This window comes from Cloeon dipterum, chromosome 3 (genome assembly GCF_949628265.1).
Source record: "Cloeon dipterum chromosome 3, ieCloDipt1.1, whole genome shotgun sequence".
NCBI classification, from domain to species: Eukaryota; Metazoa; Arthropoda; class Insecta; order Ephemeroptera; family Baetidae; genus Cloeon; species Cloeon dipterum.
Window position 1 is genome coordinate 10,657,872 of NC_088788.1, and position 16,734 is coordinate 10,674,605.

Below are 16,734 nucleotides of genomic sequence, written 5' to 3' on the forward strand. Positions count from 1 at the left end.
TTTAGAAAACAGTAGTTTACCTTGATGTCACCTTGAAAACACAAAATTTGTTGGTAATGATCAACTTAACCATTTGTTTCCGCAAAAAGTAACAAATTAGACAAAAATAAAGCCTGCAAATAATGTGATTCGTGCTCAAAATGAAACAAAATGCACGGAAAAGGTCCGATCGATCCAAAAACATACTTTGTTTTTCTACAGTCACTTTTTTAAATTTTGTTAAACAGCTATGATTTGAAGTGAAGTTTTTATAATCAATTATTGCAATTTCAATTTTTTTCCGCTCGCACGAAAGGGCACGAAACATCTCAAATTGAAAAGAACAGCCCCTGGTAAAAAGGTCATTCGTAGAAAATGAAATCGGCCAGAGGGAAAGCAATTCAAGCGGAAAAACATCACATTTCAGATATATATACGTTTAGTTGGCGATACGAAACACGAGCACGCGCCGCCCGACCAAATTCATTTTGCACGTCAGTCAAAACGTAAAAGCGGCTTTAGTTTCACTTTCCAGATGAATTTTCGTGGAATAACGAATCGAAGAGCGTTCCCGAACGGCGAAATCTCGCCTCCCAGAGTGGTCTTGTTTTCCATAATCGGAAAACTTTTTAAGTAATTAGCTGCGACGGAGGCGCGGCGATCGCGTCCGCAGCGACGGCTTTCGGGTTGACACGAAAATCACAAACGCGAAGGGAGAGAGAAAGGGTGGCGGAGGCTTCTCCGCGAGTAACAAGCCAGTCTATTGAATATTTTATTGCCTTCCAAAGGAGAATGAAAGGCAGCACGACGATGATGGAAGATTCTTGTTTAATGCCTCCCATAAAATATCACTCGAATATTTCTGCCGTGCATAAAAGCATCAGCATCAAACCGGGCACAATCTTATTTATTCATAAATACACCTTCTTCTTCTGGCTGCCTGGGGGAAAAGGCAGTGGGCGCATAACGACGCAAAGGGGATGAGGAATCTACTTTTTGTGTCGTGCACAATTTTCCTGCTGTATTGACGAAAATAAATAGCGTTATGGATGGATGAGACGGAGCAAAGAAAGACGTGGAGGTGTGTCTTCTTGCTGCTCGTTTTGCTCCTCTTCTCGGCAGCAGTAGCGGCGGCGGCGGCCGAGAAAAAAAAGCTTAAAAGCTGCTGCTGTGCACAACTTTTTAAGACAGTGGCTGGCCCTTTGTTCTGCTGTCATTGCTGGCGTAATCGCTTTAATGTAGCTGCAGCATCTTTCGCGCTCCAGCTCACAGTTTACGTGTTTTTCCCGCCACCCTTCTTACTAGTCCCGAGATTTTTGGACGAAAATCGCGATGCAAAAAACGCCCGGCGAGAGGTTTTATGGGCCATATCGTCGGGTATTAAAGGAAGTAATTGAGCCAAGTGCGCGCCACGGGTATTGATTGCACGCAGCCGAGAGCTCTCTTCTTGTGTTTGCCTAGTTTTTGCTTGTTGAGCACGGAAAAGACGGTATGTCAGCGAAATTAGCTTGCCAAATCCGACATTTTATCCCCGGTGGTTGTCATCTTTCAGTCCTTGCAAAGTGCACCGTCTCTTTTTTCTTTAGTAATTATTTCCACTTGTTGTTACTTGCTTTGATCTTATGCTTAAAATTGTTAAAAAATTATGATGGTAGCAAGATTGAAAATGACTACAAAAATAAAATAGAAACATGCTAGCTGACATGCTCTACAATAAAGTCATGGGAATTTAAGTAATTTAATCGGCAAATTTGTCTATTGTTAGTCGTTTCATAGAGATGATGTTAGATCAAAATGACATATTATCTATTTTAAAAATAAATATTTTACTAAATTTTTATTTAATTTCGGAAAGAACTTCCGAGCTTAAATTAAAAGATCCGTCAAATCACAAATTTTGATCTTTTAAATTAGTTAAATTTTACTTAGGTAAAATCTTAAGGTTGCCGCATTCCTTGCGAACATACAATTCAAGAGAAGTTTAAGATTAAAATATATATTTTTTGCATTGGTCTGCCTTTTTAAGACACCATTTTTAGCCAGAGTTTCCAGATTTTGTTAGTAAAATGCTTTTATTTGCGTGCTATATCGACTGAAATTCCCAAGTCTTCAACTTTCTAGCCAATCTCTAGAAGCGATAAATTAAATCTTTTAAAAAATAATTCAATCAGCAATTTTTTACTAATTAAAGAGGATTTGCTTACATTAGACTGGACACTTACAGGATGATTATTGATGTACCATCTCATCTCAGAAGGCGGGTACGATTTGCTGGAGGTGCAGTTGATGCTGACCTGGTCACCCAAGGCGTAGACCATCTCGCCGCCGGTCATGAGCGGGTCGTGTTTTGGCAAATCTGAAAGCAGACCGGAACAACGGCGCAGATCAATCAAACTGTCAGAGTGGCGTCACAACGACGGAGATCGATAAATTATTTAACAGCAGCCGACAGGGCAAAATCAACAAAGGCGGCAGCGTATTCCGCCTCGAAGAATTCGATTTGTTTTTTCACTTACAGACAACTTCCATACGACCCTCGCCGTTTACAGAGCTGAACGATGGAGCTTCTGCGGACACTTCGCATCTGTAGAGGCCACTTGAGCGCAAATTGAGTGATTGCAGGTGAACGTTGTAGTTGTTGGAAAAGTGGCGCTGTAACAAAACGAGAGGGAGCAAAGAATTATAATTGGCAAATGAAATTTCAACGGCAACTTTTTTTGCAAAGCCTATACTGTCTACTGTGTTGAAAAGAAGGAACTTTAACACCAAAAACACGAATATTTTTAGAACTTCCAGGCGGAGTTCAAAGCCGATTTGTGTTTTTTGCAGAGCTTTGTATCAATTTTCTTGCGTATCAATCAAATTTTCATGGGGTACCATTTTTTGCCACAGCAGAGAGTTCTTTCTATCCAGACCTAATTCCGATGGTTTTATTTGGCAAATTTCGGTTGTTTTCGATTGAGATCTAATCAAATCAGGACGCAGTTTTGCAGCATCTTGTCTACGTCGGCAACATTATACAATAATGAAAAAATTGCTAAAATTGTCTCATGAAATAAAAAAATAATTCTTGACTTAACCAACGATTTGCATCCAAATCATATTTCATTAATTGGAATGTTATCTAATTACCATAGCAAAATTTTAGCCTTTGATTAATCAAACATTGGCAGGCTAAATTTCCTAAATTTGTTCTTCAAAGCCTTTATTGCAGCAAAACATTACGCTATTCAGTTAGAAAGCTATGGATGGAAATAGGTAGGGCAGCAGTTCAAATTTCGGGTTTTACAGACAAATTGAGTTGGCACCACGAGGACAAGCAATAATTTAGTAATTTGGCGAAACATCACACAGGAGGAAAACTCTACACAAAGTATTATCACCATGACAACATTTCTCTAGCGCGAATGCTGAATGCGGCAAAATTTCCAGTCATAAGGCACGGGGTTTAAGCCTTACAAATTCGCCAGCGGCTCATATCGCTTGTTAGCACTTTATGGGCGTGCATATATTTCAAGTCGGATTGTGAATGCGCGAGTACGTGCGCGCATTGTTTTATTATTTTAACGATCAGTCATTTCACCCGCGGCAAAAAGCGCGGCACAAACACACAGTGTGTTTGGCGTTGGCGGCGGCGAAACTCCGTAATTCAGCCGAGTGAGAATTGAATTACCGGCAGCAGTGGCGATAATAATTTGCACCGGTGCAGAGCCAATGATATTTTAACGGCTGACAGAAAATAATCATTATGATCAACGCAAAATGATAAATTTGTTATTGGCAGCACTCAGCGCATATTTTTGAAACTGCCGGCTGGCCACCGCTGCTTTTGCTTTCCCCCGCCCCGAAAATACACACGTTTATACATATACGAAGCCGTGATCAAACATCAAAAAGCGGATAAAAGGGAATCATCAGGCAGAGCAACGCAAACAAATGAAGGCCAACAAACAAATCCACCAGTTACCTGCCCAGTTTGTTTGCCATACCGGATAAAAATGCAAATAAATATAGCAAGGCAAAAATGGCTTTGCGTGATTAGCATGATTGTGCGCACGCAAATTACTCTCGCTGCCGACCCTAAATTTCAGTTTGCATACATAAATAGTAGCGTGTTTGCTGTGAATTGAGACCTCAGCTTCCGCTCTTGTTGTCTCTTCGATATATCACATTACTCGACTGGCTCTTGTGTTTGCTCCGGGCTTTCTCGCTGCGGTTGGGAATGAGCCGCCTACCATAAGTGAGTCAGCCCCCAGATTTTGCAAGGATGGTTTATTTAGAAGGAAGGAAATGTGTCCTTCTCATTAATTATTTCGGTTGCAAGACGTGGGTTGCTTTGACATTTTGGCTAATTAGTAATTCTAAACTAACACTAGCGAATCCATTAAGCGGAATCGAGGTATTCGCTCGTTCTTGATCATGTCACATTTTGTTACAAGGTTCGGTCTTCCAGGATGTAGAGGCCATTATTAGTTGTTTTCTCCAAAAGAATGCTCAAAGTCAATTTGGATTGATGAAAGTGTTTTCTCCTACACAAATTCTCTACGAACTTAATTTTCTTGGAATTCTCGATTATGAGGCACATAGCAATTTTTTATTTATTTTGGACGTGGTGCTAGAGGAGCTAAACTTATGTTTTATTAACACCATTACTTGTAATTTGTTCAGCACTTTTTAATGTTAGAAAGGTAATATTGCCTTGATAATCAAAGCCATATAATTAAAATAGTTTTATTGATACGCACCCTTAAAAATCATTAAATTCAAACAAAAATAATAAAGGTTTGGATTTTTGGTGCAATTAATTTTCTTGAAATTTTACGTATTATTTGATACTTTGGCATTCTATGGAAGAAGCTATAGTTGATTGTTATTTAGCCAATTTCAAAATAATTGAGTTGTGATTTTTATTGCTTGATCTCGCCACTCCAATAAACTAGGAAGCTAAACTTGTAACTTTTTAGAGTTTAATTTATGTTTATTTCACATACAAAAGTGAAACAGGCAAATTTACAAGTGATCAGCTCACAGAAACGTCGGCACATCAAGAAGATCGTCGAGTCGTACACCGCCTATGCTGGTTCAAAAAAATTGGTTAACAAGATTAAAAAAGGTGGCCCCGATTTACTGAATTTAAAGCTCTTATTTTGCCAAGTAAGGTGTGTTTTTTAGTGTAAGACAAAATATATGATTCGATGCAATATAGTGGCTTGATATTTAGAGAACCGTGCTTATTTGATGGCAATTTGTTCTGAAATACGAATTTAAATTGTGCAACTCGACTTCAGTGACCTTAAATTTTGACCATCCGCTTTGAGGTCAACAGAAAAGTTGCTTAGATCAACGAGACAAGTTCTAAATTATTTCCTGCGACCAACCGGAACTAAACTTCAATAAAACTCAGAGTTTTCTCAATGAAGATTTAGCCAAAATTGGGCCATGCAACAAAATTGTATGGAAATTACCATATAGGGCTGTTTTTACAATACTTTGGTTTTATGTTTCATTTCATTCCCCTTCTGCCAACTTGAAATATGCCGGAAGGCTTTCAAGTCTGTTCATGCAGAAGTTCATCAGCTAAATAATATCTCATTTCAGTCGGGTGTGCATTCTCTTTAGCACAGGGAAAATTGAGAGGAAATTCAGTTCAAACAAAAATTCCCAAACAAACGACATGTGAGCCGAAACAATCATTCAGCGAAATAGAAACAAAGGGAAAAACGAGAGGTGTTTTAATCAGCTACGCTGGCTGCACAAATGAGCGTGTTTACGGGTTTTTAGCGGCGGCTTAAACGCGCGCGGCGAAATTATTATAGGCCGCGAGAGAGAGAAAGAGCAGGCGATTCGCACACAGAGGGCAATAAAACAAAGGGCCCCGTGCGCGCGTAATGAAATCATGATTTATTCACGCAACTTTTGTCAGCGGCGCGGCCAACAGAGGAAAAAGGAATTAGGATGTAAATAATTGATGATCAGCGGCCGCAGGATATTATATTCACTCAGTCCTCTCGGCTCGTTCACTCCTCCCCAGCCAGATAAAATAACAATTAGAGCAGATTACGCCGGTGCTATAGCTCCTTCCGCAGAGAGACGCTCGGCGTGTGTGTGTGTGTGCCGGCTGGACGGACGGCTAGGCGAGAATTTATCCCTAGCCGCCTCCCTTGCTTATCGATTCGCCAGCAACAATAATTTAACTGTTGGCCTGCTCGCGTGATGCGGCTCACTGAGTAGTCTAATAATATTAAGGAGCTGAGCTGCTCGGCTGGCGTGTATAAATTTTGGCATGATTTATACTCGCGCCGGCGAGCAGCCATTTTTCCACTCAGCGTAAAATGATAGTCGCATTTCCTTGCCTCGTGTGATAATTCTCGAATAACATTTTATTGCATACTCTTATATTATTGCAGTGGGAAATAAAAAAGAGTCCAGCTTGGAGGTGATAGCAATGAAATTGTAAAAAGGCTTTTCCGAGAGGTTAAAAGTCGACGCGTATCTTTTTCGACGATTTGGTCGAACGACGCTACTGCTGCTGCTGCTGCTGCTGCTGTGATTCATCAAAGGCCTTTTGGAATTTAATAATAAGGAGATTGATTTAATCCAGCGGCGACTGCGTTTTCTGGAACGCTCACTCACCCGTTTGTCCGACGTTCAATCTATCAAGGCGAAAAGGCTTTGTGACGCCCGCCGAATATAAATAATCTCGTTGAGCCGCCAGATCAAAATAACGCAGTATAAGCTTTTATTTATTATCTCGTTGCGGCACAGTTATTTTCCGAATTCAAATAGAAGACTTCAATTATCACTTATTGGACCGTAAATAATTACTGAACATCATAGATTGAACTGCAAAATGAAGAGAATGTATTTATTTAAAATTTTAAATTGACGAAAAAATGAATTGTAAGTATATAAAAAATATAATAAGAATTTAACATCTATTCGCAAATCCGATTTGAATGTAATATTAACAAAGCCCACGGTAAAAAATGGAAAATTGAAATTGGAGCAATTTTTTGGAAAACGTTGATGCATGCAACCTGCATGTCTCACATATGCTTTGAACTGAACACGGCAAACACGCACATTATCTTTCTACACCACGATGCTCACAGAAGATAGTTGGAGGGAATATGGAGCAATGTTTTTTTTAAATCAAATTATGGTATAAGATTCTATGAAATGAACAACCAGCAGCAGGTTGAATTCTTAGAAAATTAAATGAGATGTCAAATGATATCTAACTAGACTTTGTTGGTGTGCAATTTGAAAATAAAGAGCAGCCAGAGAATAATGAAGCCAAAGCTAAGTTTGCTCTTTCACTTGAACGCACTTTAATTAAAGTCAAACTAGAGCACATATTTTTTCTACCGCTCATGGAACTGTAGGAAAACGTCCACGCGTGACATTTAAAATTCCTCGAGCCACATTATTCACCGCAAGTGAACAGTCGGGTGGTGGGTGACAAGCAAAGTGCCGTCGCTAAAGCTGCAGGAGGTGTCTGAAAGGACGTTGACAGCTCTTGGTGGAAAGAGGAGCAGCAGCTGCCGGGAAAAAAGCGGCCGCGTTTCTGACCTACCTGAACCTCGACGCCATCGACTTGGTAGCTGATTGTGGCGGGTCGAGATCTCGGCACGTAGCGGTAGAACTCCTCGTTGTCCTTGTACCACTTGACAGAATACAGTCCCTCGCCGTCGGAAAGCGAATAATTGCACATCAACGTGGCTGATTCTCCAACCCTCTTGAAATCCGGCACTTCCACTTTGAAAAGTGTTACGCTCGCAGCACCTGTTAACACACGCAAGATTTCGTTTGATTAATCAATGTTGCTGAGTCGGCAGATTTTGTATCCAATTGCTGCCGAGAACAATCACTCTCGGAAGCAGATTCAAATGGTTAACGCTTTTTGTCAAATTGATTTCTTTCTTTCTTATGTGCTGGTGGGGTTGAATTCATTGGGGAAATGCACTTCATTCCAAAAGTACCTGGATCTTTTTTAAACACGCACTCCTTAAAGGGACATTTTGAAAGGCGATTAAGTAAAAAAATCAATCAAACCAAAGAATCAGGAAATCAGCATTCAATTGTTTATATCCTTAATCTCGCCGTTCACGGTTGCATGACTTATCAAATTTCCCCCAGTCAGCACAAACGGAAAGTGGCACGCGTTTCCTTTCATCCGATTAACACAATTCAGAATGGGAAACGAAGCAAAAATGGGCAACACGAATCGGCGGGAGTGGATCAAAGTTAGTCGGCGAAAAATGATAAAAGAGTGTGCTCTGCCTCTCTGCTCCCTCAGCCGATATATACGTAGTTACACGCACGATGAGGAGAGGGAAAAAGAGATTGAAGGCGCGGCGTAAATCTTCTTTCACGGACCTTGATTTCTCAACAACGGACCTAATTCGCAATTTTCCATTTCTCTCGGCCGGCGGCACGGCTCCGGCGGCGCAAGAGAAAGGGAGAAGACGGCCGGGCGACATTCTTCTAACTAAGTTTCCAGGGATTTGGCGGCGAACAGACAAGCCGAGCCGCCGCACAATGCCTCGCACTTATAAATAAAGCAGAGTCTCACTCGCTCCGCGCGCGCCGATGAATCGATCCTCATGCTCGGGCTAAGCCCGCTTTTTGCCTGCTCTTTAAAGGAAGATCCGATCGAGAAAATACCAATAAGAAGTGCGGTTGGCCCAGCAGCAGCAATCGCGCGTTTGTTCTCCACTCGTGCTCTGCTTTTCTTTCATCGGTCCTCTCCCAACTTTGAATAGGCGGCGATCTCTCGCTCGCTCGCTCGCTCGCTCTGATCGCACGCGATTAAAACTTTTCGGCTAATTTCAATTTCGCATAAAATGCCGGCGCCAAGAGGAAAAGCAGGCCAAGATATAGGCATTGTTCTCTTCGGCGAGGAAATCCGGCCACTCTATATACATATACATACCCTTTTCTCAAGGGGAGAAACTAGTTTTGCGGTCGGCAGTGTGCACGAAGTGGCTCGAAAGAATTGCTGATAGTGAAGATTCAACTCGGGAAAGAAGCTGATCTGATCTTTTAATGTTCATCGTCCTGTTTTATCTGTATCGTAGCGAAAAGGAATTTACAAATTCCCTTGTCTATTTATATAAAAAATGCGTTTATATTATCTTTTATTGGAGTTGGTACATATTATCATTATAACTTATAACTGTTCTGTTTTCTATATAATAAATTTTCAAGCTCAGCTGACATTGAAACTCATGGAATGTTAAATTTTTGTTGGTTATAAAAATAATGTTGACCTGGCGTGAATCAAAAGTTCACAGAAAAAACTTTAGCGATTCGAGGTTTGAAAAACCATTTTGCCAAAATCGCTAAATTTGATAGAAATATATAGTTTCTGCTAAATTTAGAAGGATCAAAGGTTTTACACGTTTTTTTTTTAAATGGGCCACTTTTGACGCATCAGGAAAATATTATATAGATTTAGATTCTATCGCTGTCTGATCTAGGCCTTGCATCTTTTTAAAAAAAAGTTGATTGTGGAGAATAAAATACCATCAGACATTCTTCTTATTTTCTTGCCGTTTAAAATTGAATTGTTGTTCACACAAAAATGAAGCAATTCTGATTTAGTAATTATCACGATTGAACAAAATCAGGTGTCAAAATTCGTTATTAAAACGATTTCTATGTTAAATACATGTTTGCTCTCACTCTTTTTCATTACCAGAAAGAATTTTACTAGTTTAAAGTTTTAGCTAGCTAATTAATTAACAATATCGAACAAACAAATCTCCTGGTTATTTTATTTATAGCTCGTTGAAAAGTGTCTAAATTCATGATATTCACGACCAACATAATATCTCAAAAGTTTCCTTTTGAAAAGTTCTAAGAACGGCGTCATTCAAAAGACAACTTCACAGTTATTTTGGGCCTCCTTTCAAAATGAAGAATCGGTTTGCCACCAATTCATATTTAAATCATCAAACAAAGTCGGTTATGCCTTTTTAAACAGCCATAAAAACAAAACTTTCTTTATTAACTTCGTGTAACATTATCCGCGTAAGCTAAAGTTGTCATTTACTATTAAATATAAATGCTATTTCTTACTGTTTTCTTCATAGGAGCAACAGCAGGAAAATATTTAATTGAGTAATTTTCAGCTGAAATTAAATGCAGCCCTCTCAGTGTAGAGTGACTCTACATTTCCACAGAAATATCCTGCTCTACTTGAATAAAAAACGATCGCTCTTCACCAATAAGTAAACAGAATTTAATTGCAATAACTCACCTACATTGGTATCAACTAAAAATAATAACAAGAGTTAAAATAAATTCAAGTGCTGCAGGATTGCGATTGAAAATCCTTCTTGGTCAGAGGTTTTTCAAAATGTCAATCTATATGTGTATATAATTTCTTTGTTTACTATGCCTACAGGTTAAAATCCCAACTCGAAAGCACAGCGGTGCAAAATATCAGCCGCATTGTTACGGGAGGTCGAATAGCAAGCCGTGCATGTATTTGCAAACGAGACTGATCCCGTGCTATGAAGATCTGGCTCACGTGATAAACGAGCACCGTTTGTGTGAGGCAGAGCGGGGGTAGTTAGGCGAGGGCGGACGTTTGACTGGCTGCAGCCGGGGATCGTGCAGTCGCCGCACACACAATACGGCTACTCGCACAACAATTGCCTCGACGGCTTGCAGGCGGGCCATTACATTCTATTGTTTATTGGAGCGTAATCATTTTGCTAATTCTTCGCTAACGACCAATTAGCCCTGCACTGGTTGTGGGTGGGTGGGTGGTTGGGTGGGTGGGTGCACGCCTGTTTGCATTCGCACAGACGCCGGCCGGCCGTCGGTCTGTTTGAGGGTGGGTGGCGTGTCGGTAATTGCATCAAATCACATATCTGTGCACACACGAGGGCACAACAATGACAAATAATTTATCAGACGGTGCGATAGAGGAAAGGGGTGCGCAGACAGAAAAAAGTGGCTGCGGCGACACTGTAATGGCGCTTGTTGAGGCTGAAATATTTATCGGGCCAAATTATGGAAATTGGCCCGGCGAATCCAAGCGCGCAGCTGGCGAAATATGGAGATTTTTTTCTTTCCCACGCCGCGCAAGGCGACGTGTCGTGCAACTTTTATGGCGCGTGATTACCACTCGGGGACAGCGGGGCCGAAATTGTTTGGACAAGTGGCTGTTGGCACAGCACGGGGGGAGCGCGCCCTGAATTTGGGGTAAATTATGAAAATTTAATTTAACAGCTCCACTACGCTTGTTGCACTCAATTATTTACTCTTCCGAGTTTCCTGTTTCGCGTGATTAGCAAGGGACTTGGAAATATGAAATTCAGTGAAGAACGGAATATTCTATAGCTTGACGCACAGCTTTCAGATATTTGTTTGGCTGTTGTAAAAGGCAAACTTTATGAGACACCACCACATTTAAATTTAGAGAACAAAATAAGGGAAAAGTGATTAAATGGGTTTTCCTGGTTTCACACAAAGTGGACCATATTTTATTTTAACCGAGTTGCTTTATTCTCTACTCTTCCAATTGAGGAAAGTAACATAATTAAGCCCACTTGAAACATTTGTTATTTAATTGTGCTTCTTCCTTTCCACGAACAGGCATTATTCTGGGATAAATTTGCTCTGTTGCATTAAAACCATTTAGAATATTGCGTGAGATGATTTAACAGAGAAAATGTTAAGATGTTTCTACGTTTTTATTGGTGAAATAAATTTATAAAACTTGAATACTTCAACGGTATACATATTAAAGCAAGACCACCAGGGGGATGTGGCGAGCTACCGAAATCTGGAGGAATAAAATCCTTATGGATATGCTTAAAAACTAGATTTTGAATAGCTAGGACTCGCTCAATTATGATGATTTTTGACAGGTATAGTTTATACGAATTGATTGATGTGAATTTTTGACTTTCAAGATAAATCCCTATGGACTTAAGCAAGGGAGATTGCTAAAATTTCATTTCAGGGTTTCTCCAATTTTTCTGAGCTGATTAACACTGGGAACTAGATTCGCGCACGTATGGCGTCGGCTGAGTTACAGAACTTTCGGAACGACAAGTGAAAATGTGAAAAAGACGCGAGTTTTTAACAAAATTATGATATTACTTGCATAGCGTGAATTAACTATGCTAATTGGATCAAGAAAAATTGTATAATCATTTTTAAATATTTCAAATCTCTGAACATCGTTAAATTTGACTTCTGAACAAAAACGCAGTATCTAAAGCGTTTTCTTGTAAGGTATTTAGATCGAAAACGAGCAATTTTAATTTGTTTGTCAACTTGGTTTTAGACTAAAATTTTGAGATCCATTACACAATCAATTTTAGCAAACATTCCAAATCCACTTTGCTAGAAATTCAATTTAAGGAAATGAGTTTCGCCTTTGAGGACTTAAATCTTCTCGGGTATCAAGGATTTGAGAAATTTCTCTATGAGACACGAATTCATTGCAGAGCAGAATGTTGCTTGAATGTTAGTACATTGTTGGTGGGATTTATTTGCACAAATGGGCGAGTTTATCAAAGACACAGTTTACTTAGCAGCACATTTGTTTGACATTTGCATCTCGCCCGGCCCAGCAGCGAATTCAGCTGTAAACTTTTCTCAGCAACATACTCTGCTGCTGCTCGCACGGAGAGATTTATTGAGCCCGAGACACCGTGCAAATAAGAAATATGAGTTCGCCATTTATCTTTTCCCACAAGTACAGGCGCATGAACATGAAAATTACATTTTTTCCTCCTCGCGAGCGGCCCGCAACAAAAGCACAAAGAAACGTTTTCGTGTGCCTTTCTCTCGGCAACAATGCGCAGCGATGCGAAAAATGGTCGGCGAGTGCAAACGCTTTGGATTGCAAAAAGAGGCGATTTTTCATAAATTTTAGCACTTCGGCTGGTATAGCGGAAGAAAGTGTGCCGATCACCCGAGTTATTGGTTTCGGCCGATGATTAATGTCAAAACCGCGCCTATTGTGTTGACGGCACGGCCACCTTTGTGCCCCAACACTTCCGTGAGTGCGTGAAATGAAATGCTGCAGATTTTCCGCGGCTTGATTTATTCGCCGCGGAGGTGGCGGTGGTAGTGGCGGCGGCGACTCCTCCCCGCCTTGATTGGAATGGGCCGTTCATTGTTGGCGGAAAACACATCCATCGATTTATTTTCGGCCTGCTTCTTTTCCGATTTTTCACTCACGCGCTCGCAGCCTTTTTTATTATTAGCCCGGTGAATGCGAGCGTGATTATTATTTATCTTGCTGAGGGGGCAAGATGCAGGCTGGCTGCTGAAAAATGGACGCGCCGCCGCCATCATTATTATCCGTTACGGCTATTCATCCCCGGCGTACACACACTTTATTATTTATGTGGAAATCAATAAATACAACCAGGCCATTTGTGTGCCGAGTGGAGAAAAGAGAGAAGAAAGAGTATACAGCGAGCTGGCCTCCGGAAAAGTTACGTTTTGCGGACAGCTTTTGGGTTGCCGACGGCTGGCGGAAATTGGCTGCGATCGCGCTCCCTTATTCAATTCCCATTTCCAGCGTGATTAGCCGCGATTCCCCGGTGCGATCGCCGATGCAAATTTATGAGAGTTTTTAATCGAAGTCATTAACGCTCAGCTGCGCGGAATTTACGACCCAACTTTTTCATAGTGAAACGACGCTGGTTTGCTAAATCAAGAACGAATATAATCTGTAGGGCTTTGAATTTAGAATTATTGGAATAATATAGTCGTTTTTAGAGCATAATTTACTTGCTGAGGCATTCAATTGATTTATATTTAGGAAATTTATTATACTTTCCAATTTTTTTAATAAATAAACAAATTGATTTTTCCATCCAAAATAAGAACGAACGCACTTTTCTAATCTTAAAATTGTTAACTTTAAATTAATAAAAGTTAAAATTTCTGTCCCTGTATGTTATTTGATTCAACACGTTTTAACGGTTTCAAACTTGTAAATTGAAGTATACAACACATTTGTAGAGAGGAAAAGTTGTAATACTGTGCAAGATTCATTGGAGTGTGCTTTTGCGATAATTTAATCCAGATACATTTATTTTATAGAGACGAACCATCGTTATGATTATCTATATTCACTCTTGAAAATAAATTGATGCACCTTAAATAGTTCAATGTGATTGAAATTTCCTAGAAAAGCAACTTTCCGAGGCTGAAAATTTCACTCAATTACTTTGATAAAATTGAAATCCTGAAAAAGGAAAAGCGTCATTATTTGCTCGTCGTTTGAGTTGCAAAGTAATAGACAAGAGTCCTTTTGAAAAGGAAGGCGCATGTTTGTGCAGGAAACTTGCATTATAACATTCATTTTCCACCTGCCTTTGTAGCATGGAGATATAAAAGGCGCGGCTTTGGCAGGCAGTGAGGTTTCCTTTATTGTGCAAAGAAACACACTGTGCGAGGAAGAGTGGAGGCGTCTCGTGAAATAATGTTCCATTCCCGCGCCTTCTGTAGTATTTACACGAGGGCTAGTTGGGTGTCAGAAATGATGTATGGATTTGTTCCGAGAAATAAAATAAAAATAGGAAAAAGGAGTATGCCCCGTTTCTCTCTCGCCAGCTCGCGTAAAGGCACGTGTATTTTCTGTTCTGTAGGTAGTATGTGTGTCGGTTCTCCACCCGCTACTGTGTATAAAACGCGAGCACTGTATACACACGCGGCGTTATTTAACTGGAAAAGCATCTATCTATCTATCCGCGATGGCACAGTGTATAACATGTCTGCGCACAATAAACTCTCGGCGAGCAGGAGAAGGCGGCAAAAGTTTTCCACTCTCTGCTGCGCTGTTGTTGTTATCTCCGTGAAAGGTGCTATATATTTTCGTTTTGCTGCTTCCTTTATCGGCAATGGCGACGGCAAACAATCGGTCAAAAAATAAATAAAAATCGTCCGTCAGCAGGCAGGGCCGCTCTCAGCCTGAATTTCGCAGGCGCAATCAGCCCGGTCCAGAGACAAATCGAGTTAGCCAACGCTGCTGCCCCGACAAAGGAAGAATAATCTCAAGTTTTGTCAGCCTGCCTGCTCTGCCGGCGAGAATTTTAATTCATTGTCGCTTTTGGTAAGGCACACGTGAAAGGGGAAGTTTCGCCCCTGGAACAAAAGTTTGCTGAATCCTGCTGCGGAGACGACTAGATTGGCTTTTACGGGGAAATATAAGGATGGTTTTACTGTGAAGATCGTTTCATTACAATTATATTGTTCTGGAATCCAATTAATAATTTTTCTCTGATGATTTTGTGTGAAGAGCAAATCAAAAAGGATCATATGAATTACAGACAAAAAATTTAGCTGGATCACTTAATCAACAATTATGCATGCAGGAAATCGGTGGAAAAGAAAAAAAACCGTTACTTTAACGATTTTTAGTCCGAACTTAGCAAAAAAGCCAAACGAGCACCGGCGATCGATCAGATTAGTTTTCTCTGAGTGTCTTTTTAGCGTAGCGCTGGTCTAAAAACGAGACAGCAGCGCCACAGTGACAGCCAGTGCAAGCGAGTCAAGTGACAGGACCTAATTATCAGACAGCCTTTTGTTACTTGCACTTGCTACCGCTATGACGCTGCAGTCTGTACCTTCGAGCAGCGCTATATACGTTAAAAGTCAATCAGATATCAGATAGAACAACTCGTTTCTCTGAATAGTCGCCAGTGTTCTTGTGGCACTTTTTGCTAGGTCCAGACTTTTGACCAAAAACTGCAAGAGTAACGGTTTTTACTGATTTGCAGCACATTGTTGTGTCGAAAAGTCTACAGAGTGATTCAGCTGCCTAGTTTAATACGAGTCAGGAATTAATTGACTCTGTCAAAAATAAAATTCCAGTACCACCATTTTTATGAAACCGTGAAAACCATGGAAAATGTATTCTTTTTTTTCGAAATATTACATTAATGAAACTTTTGGATTGAATCTTTCAGAAGAAAGTTATATAATGTAGTGAAAATCGCAGTGTTGCGGTATTAATATTTCATTTTGTAATGCGTGTATTTAGTCAAGTGTGCGGGCAAGGGTCAACAGTGCTATTTTACTTTCGCTTCGCATTCGGTCCATCTTTCGGCGAGCCCAAGATGAATCAAAGAAGCCGGCTGCGCGAAGGACCGCACCCGACTGTTATTTTTCCACGTCGCTCCGTGTTTTTCTTTCTTTTTGTCTGCGTGTTTTTTGATTTATCGTGCCGGTACATGCTTTTGCCCGGCGGTATGACGTTGATAAAGAAACACACGCAGCGCGGAGCGCAGAGAAAGGCTGGCCGGCCGGCCGCTCACATCTGTAAATTGCGCCCATAAAAAGTCTCTCGGAATGCATAAAAAAGGGACCCAAGAGGGAGGAAAAATGGACGCGAGATTCGTATTGACATTTTTATGCGCTCTGTGATTTGAGGTAGAGAGATGTGTGCCTTCGGTATCAATAAAATGGACGCGGAAATATAAATAAAATTGGGTGGGATGCAGCGAGAGAGGGCCTATTTATTTTATTGTCTGACGCCGAGAGCGAGACTGTGCATGTGCATTATCGCGAGACAAGGACCGGGATTTGCGGCGATCGCTCCCGGTTTGCCAGCCGAGTGCGATGAAAAAGAGCAGGCCCAACGTCGCGTCGCAGGTGATTATTTGCACTCTGCCGATACGCCACTTTAGTCCGAAGCGTTCGAATCGCTTATGGAGAAAAGTGCCATTCTTCAAGATAAACGTTCGAAAGAATAGTCAGCGATGGATCCAATTC

The 16,734-nt window shown here is 40.7% G+C and overlaps 1 protein-coding gene across 2 annotated transcripts in view; it reads right to left on the minus strand.

The window, feature by feature from the left end:
* Nucleotides 1-16,734, minus strand: part of LOC135940266 (uncharacterized) — a 71,037-nt gene that overhangs the window by 5,717 nt on the left and 48,586 nt on the right. Inside the window, exons 2-4 of one of the 2 annotated variants that reach the window (XM_065485077.1) lie at nt 7,556-7,764; nt 2,496-2,631; nt 2,202-2,335 (exon numbers count right to left, since the gene is read on the minus strand). In XM_065485077.1, the coding sequence (XP_065341149.1) occupies nt 2,202-2,335; nt 2,496-2,631; nt 7,556-7,764 (479 nt within the window). Of the gene's footprint in view, nt 1-2,183; nt 2,336-2,495; nt 2,632-7,555; nt 7,765-16,734 lie in introns of both variants that reach the window. The other variant, XM_065485076.1, reaches the window with a different exon arrangement.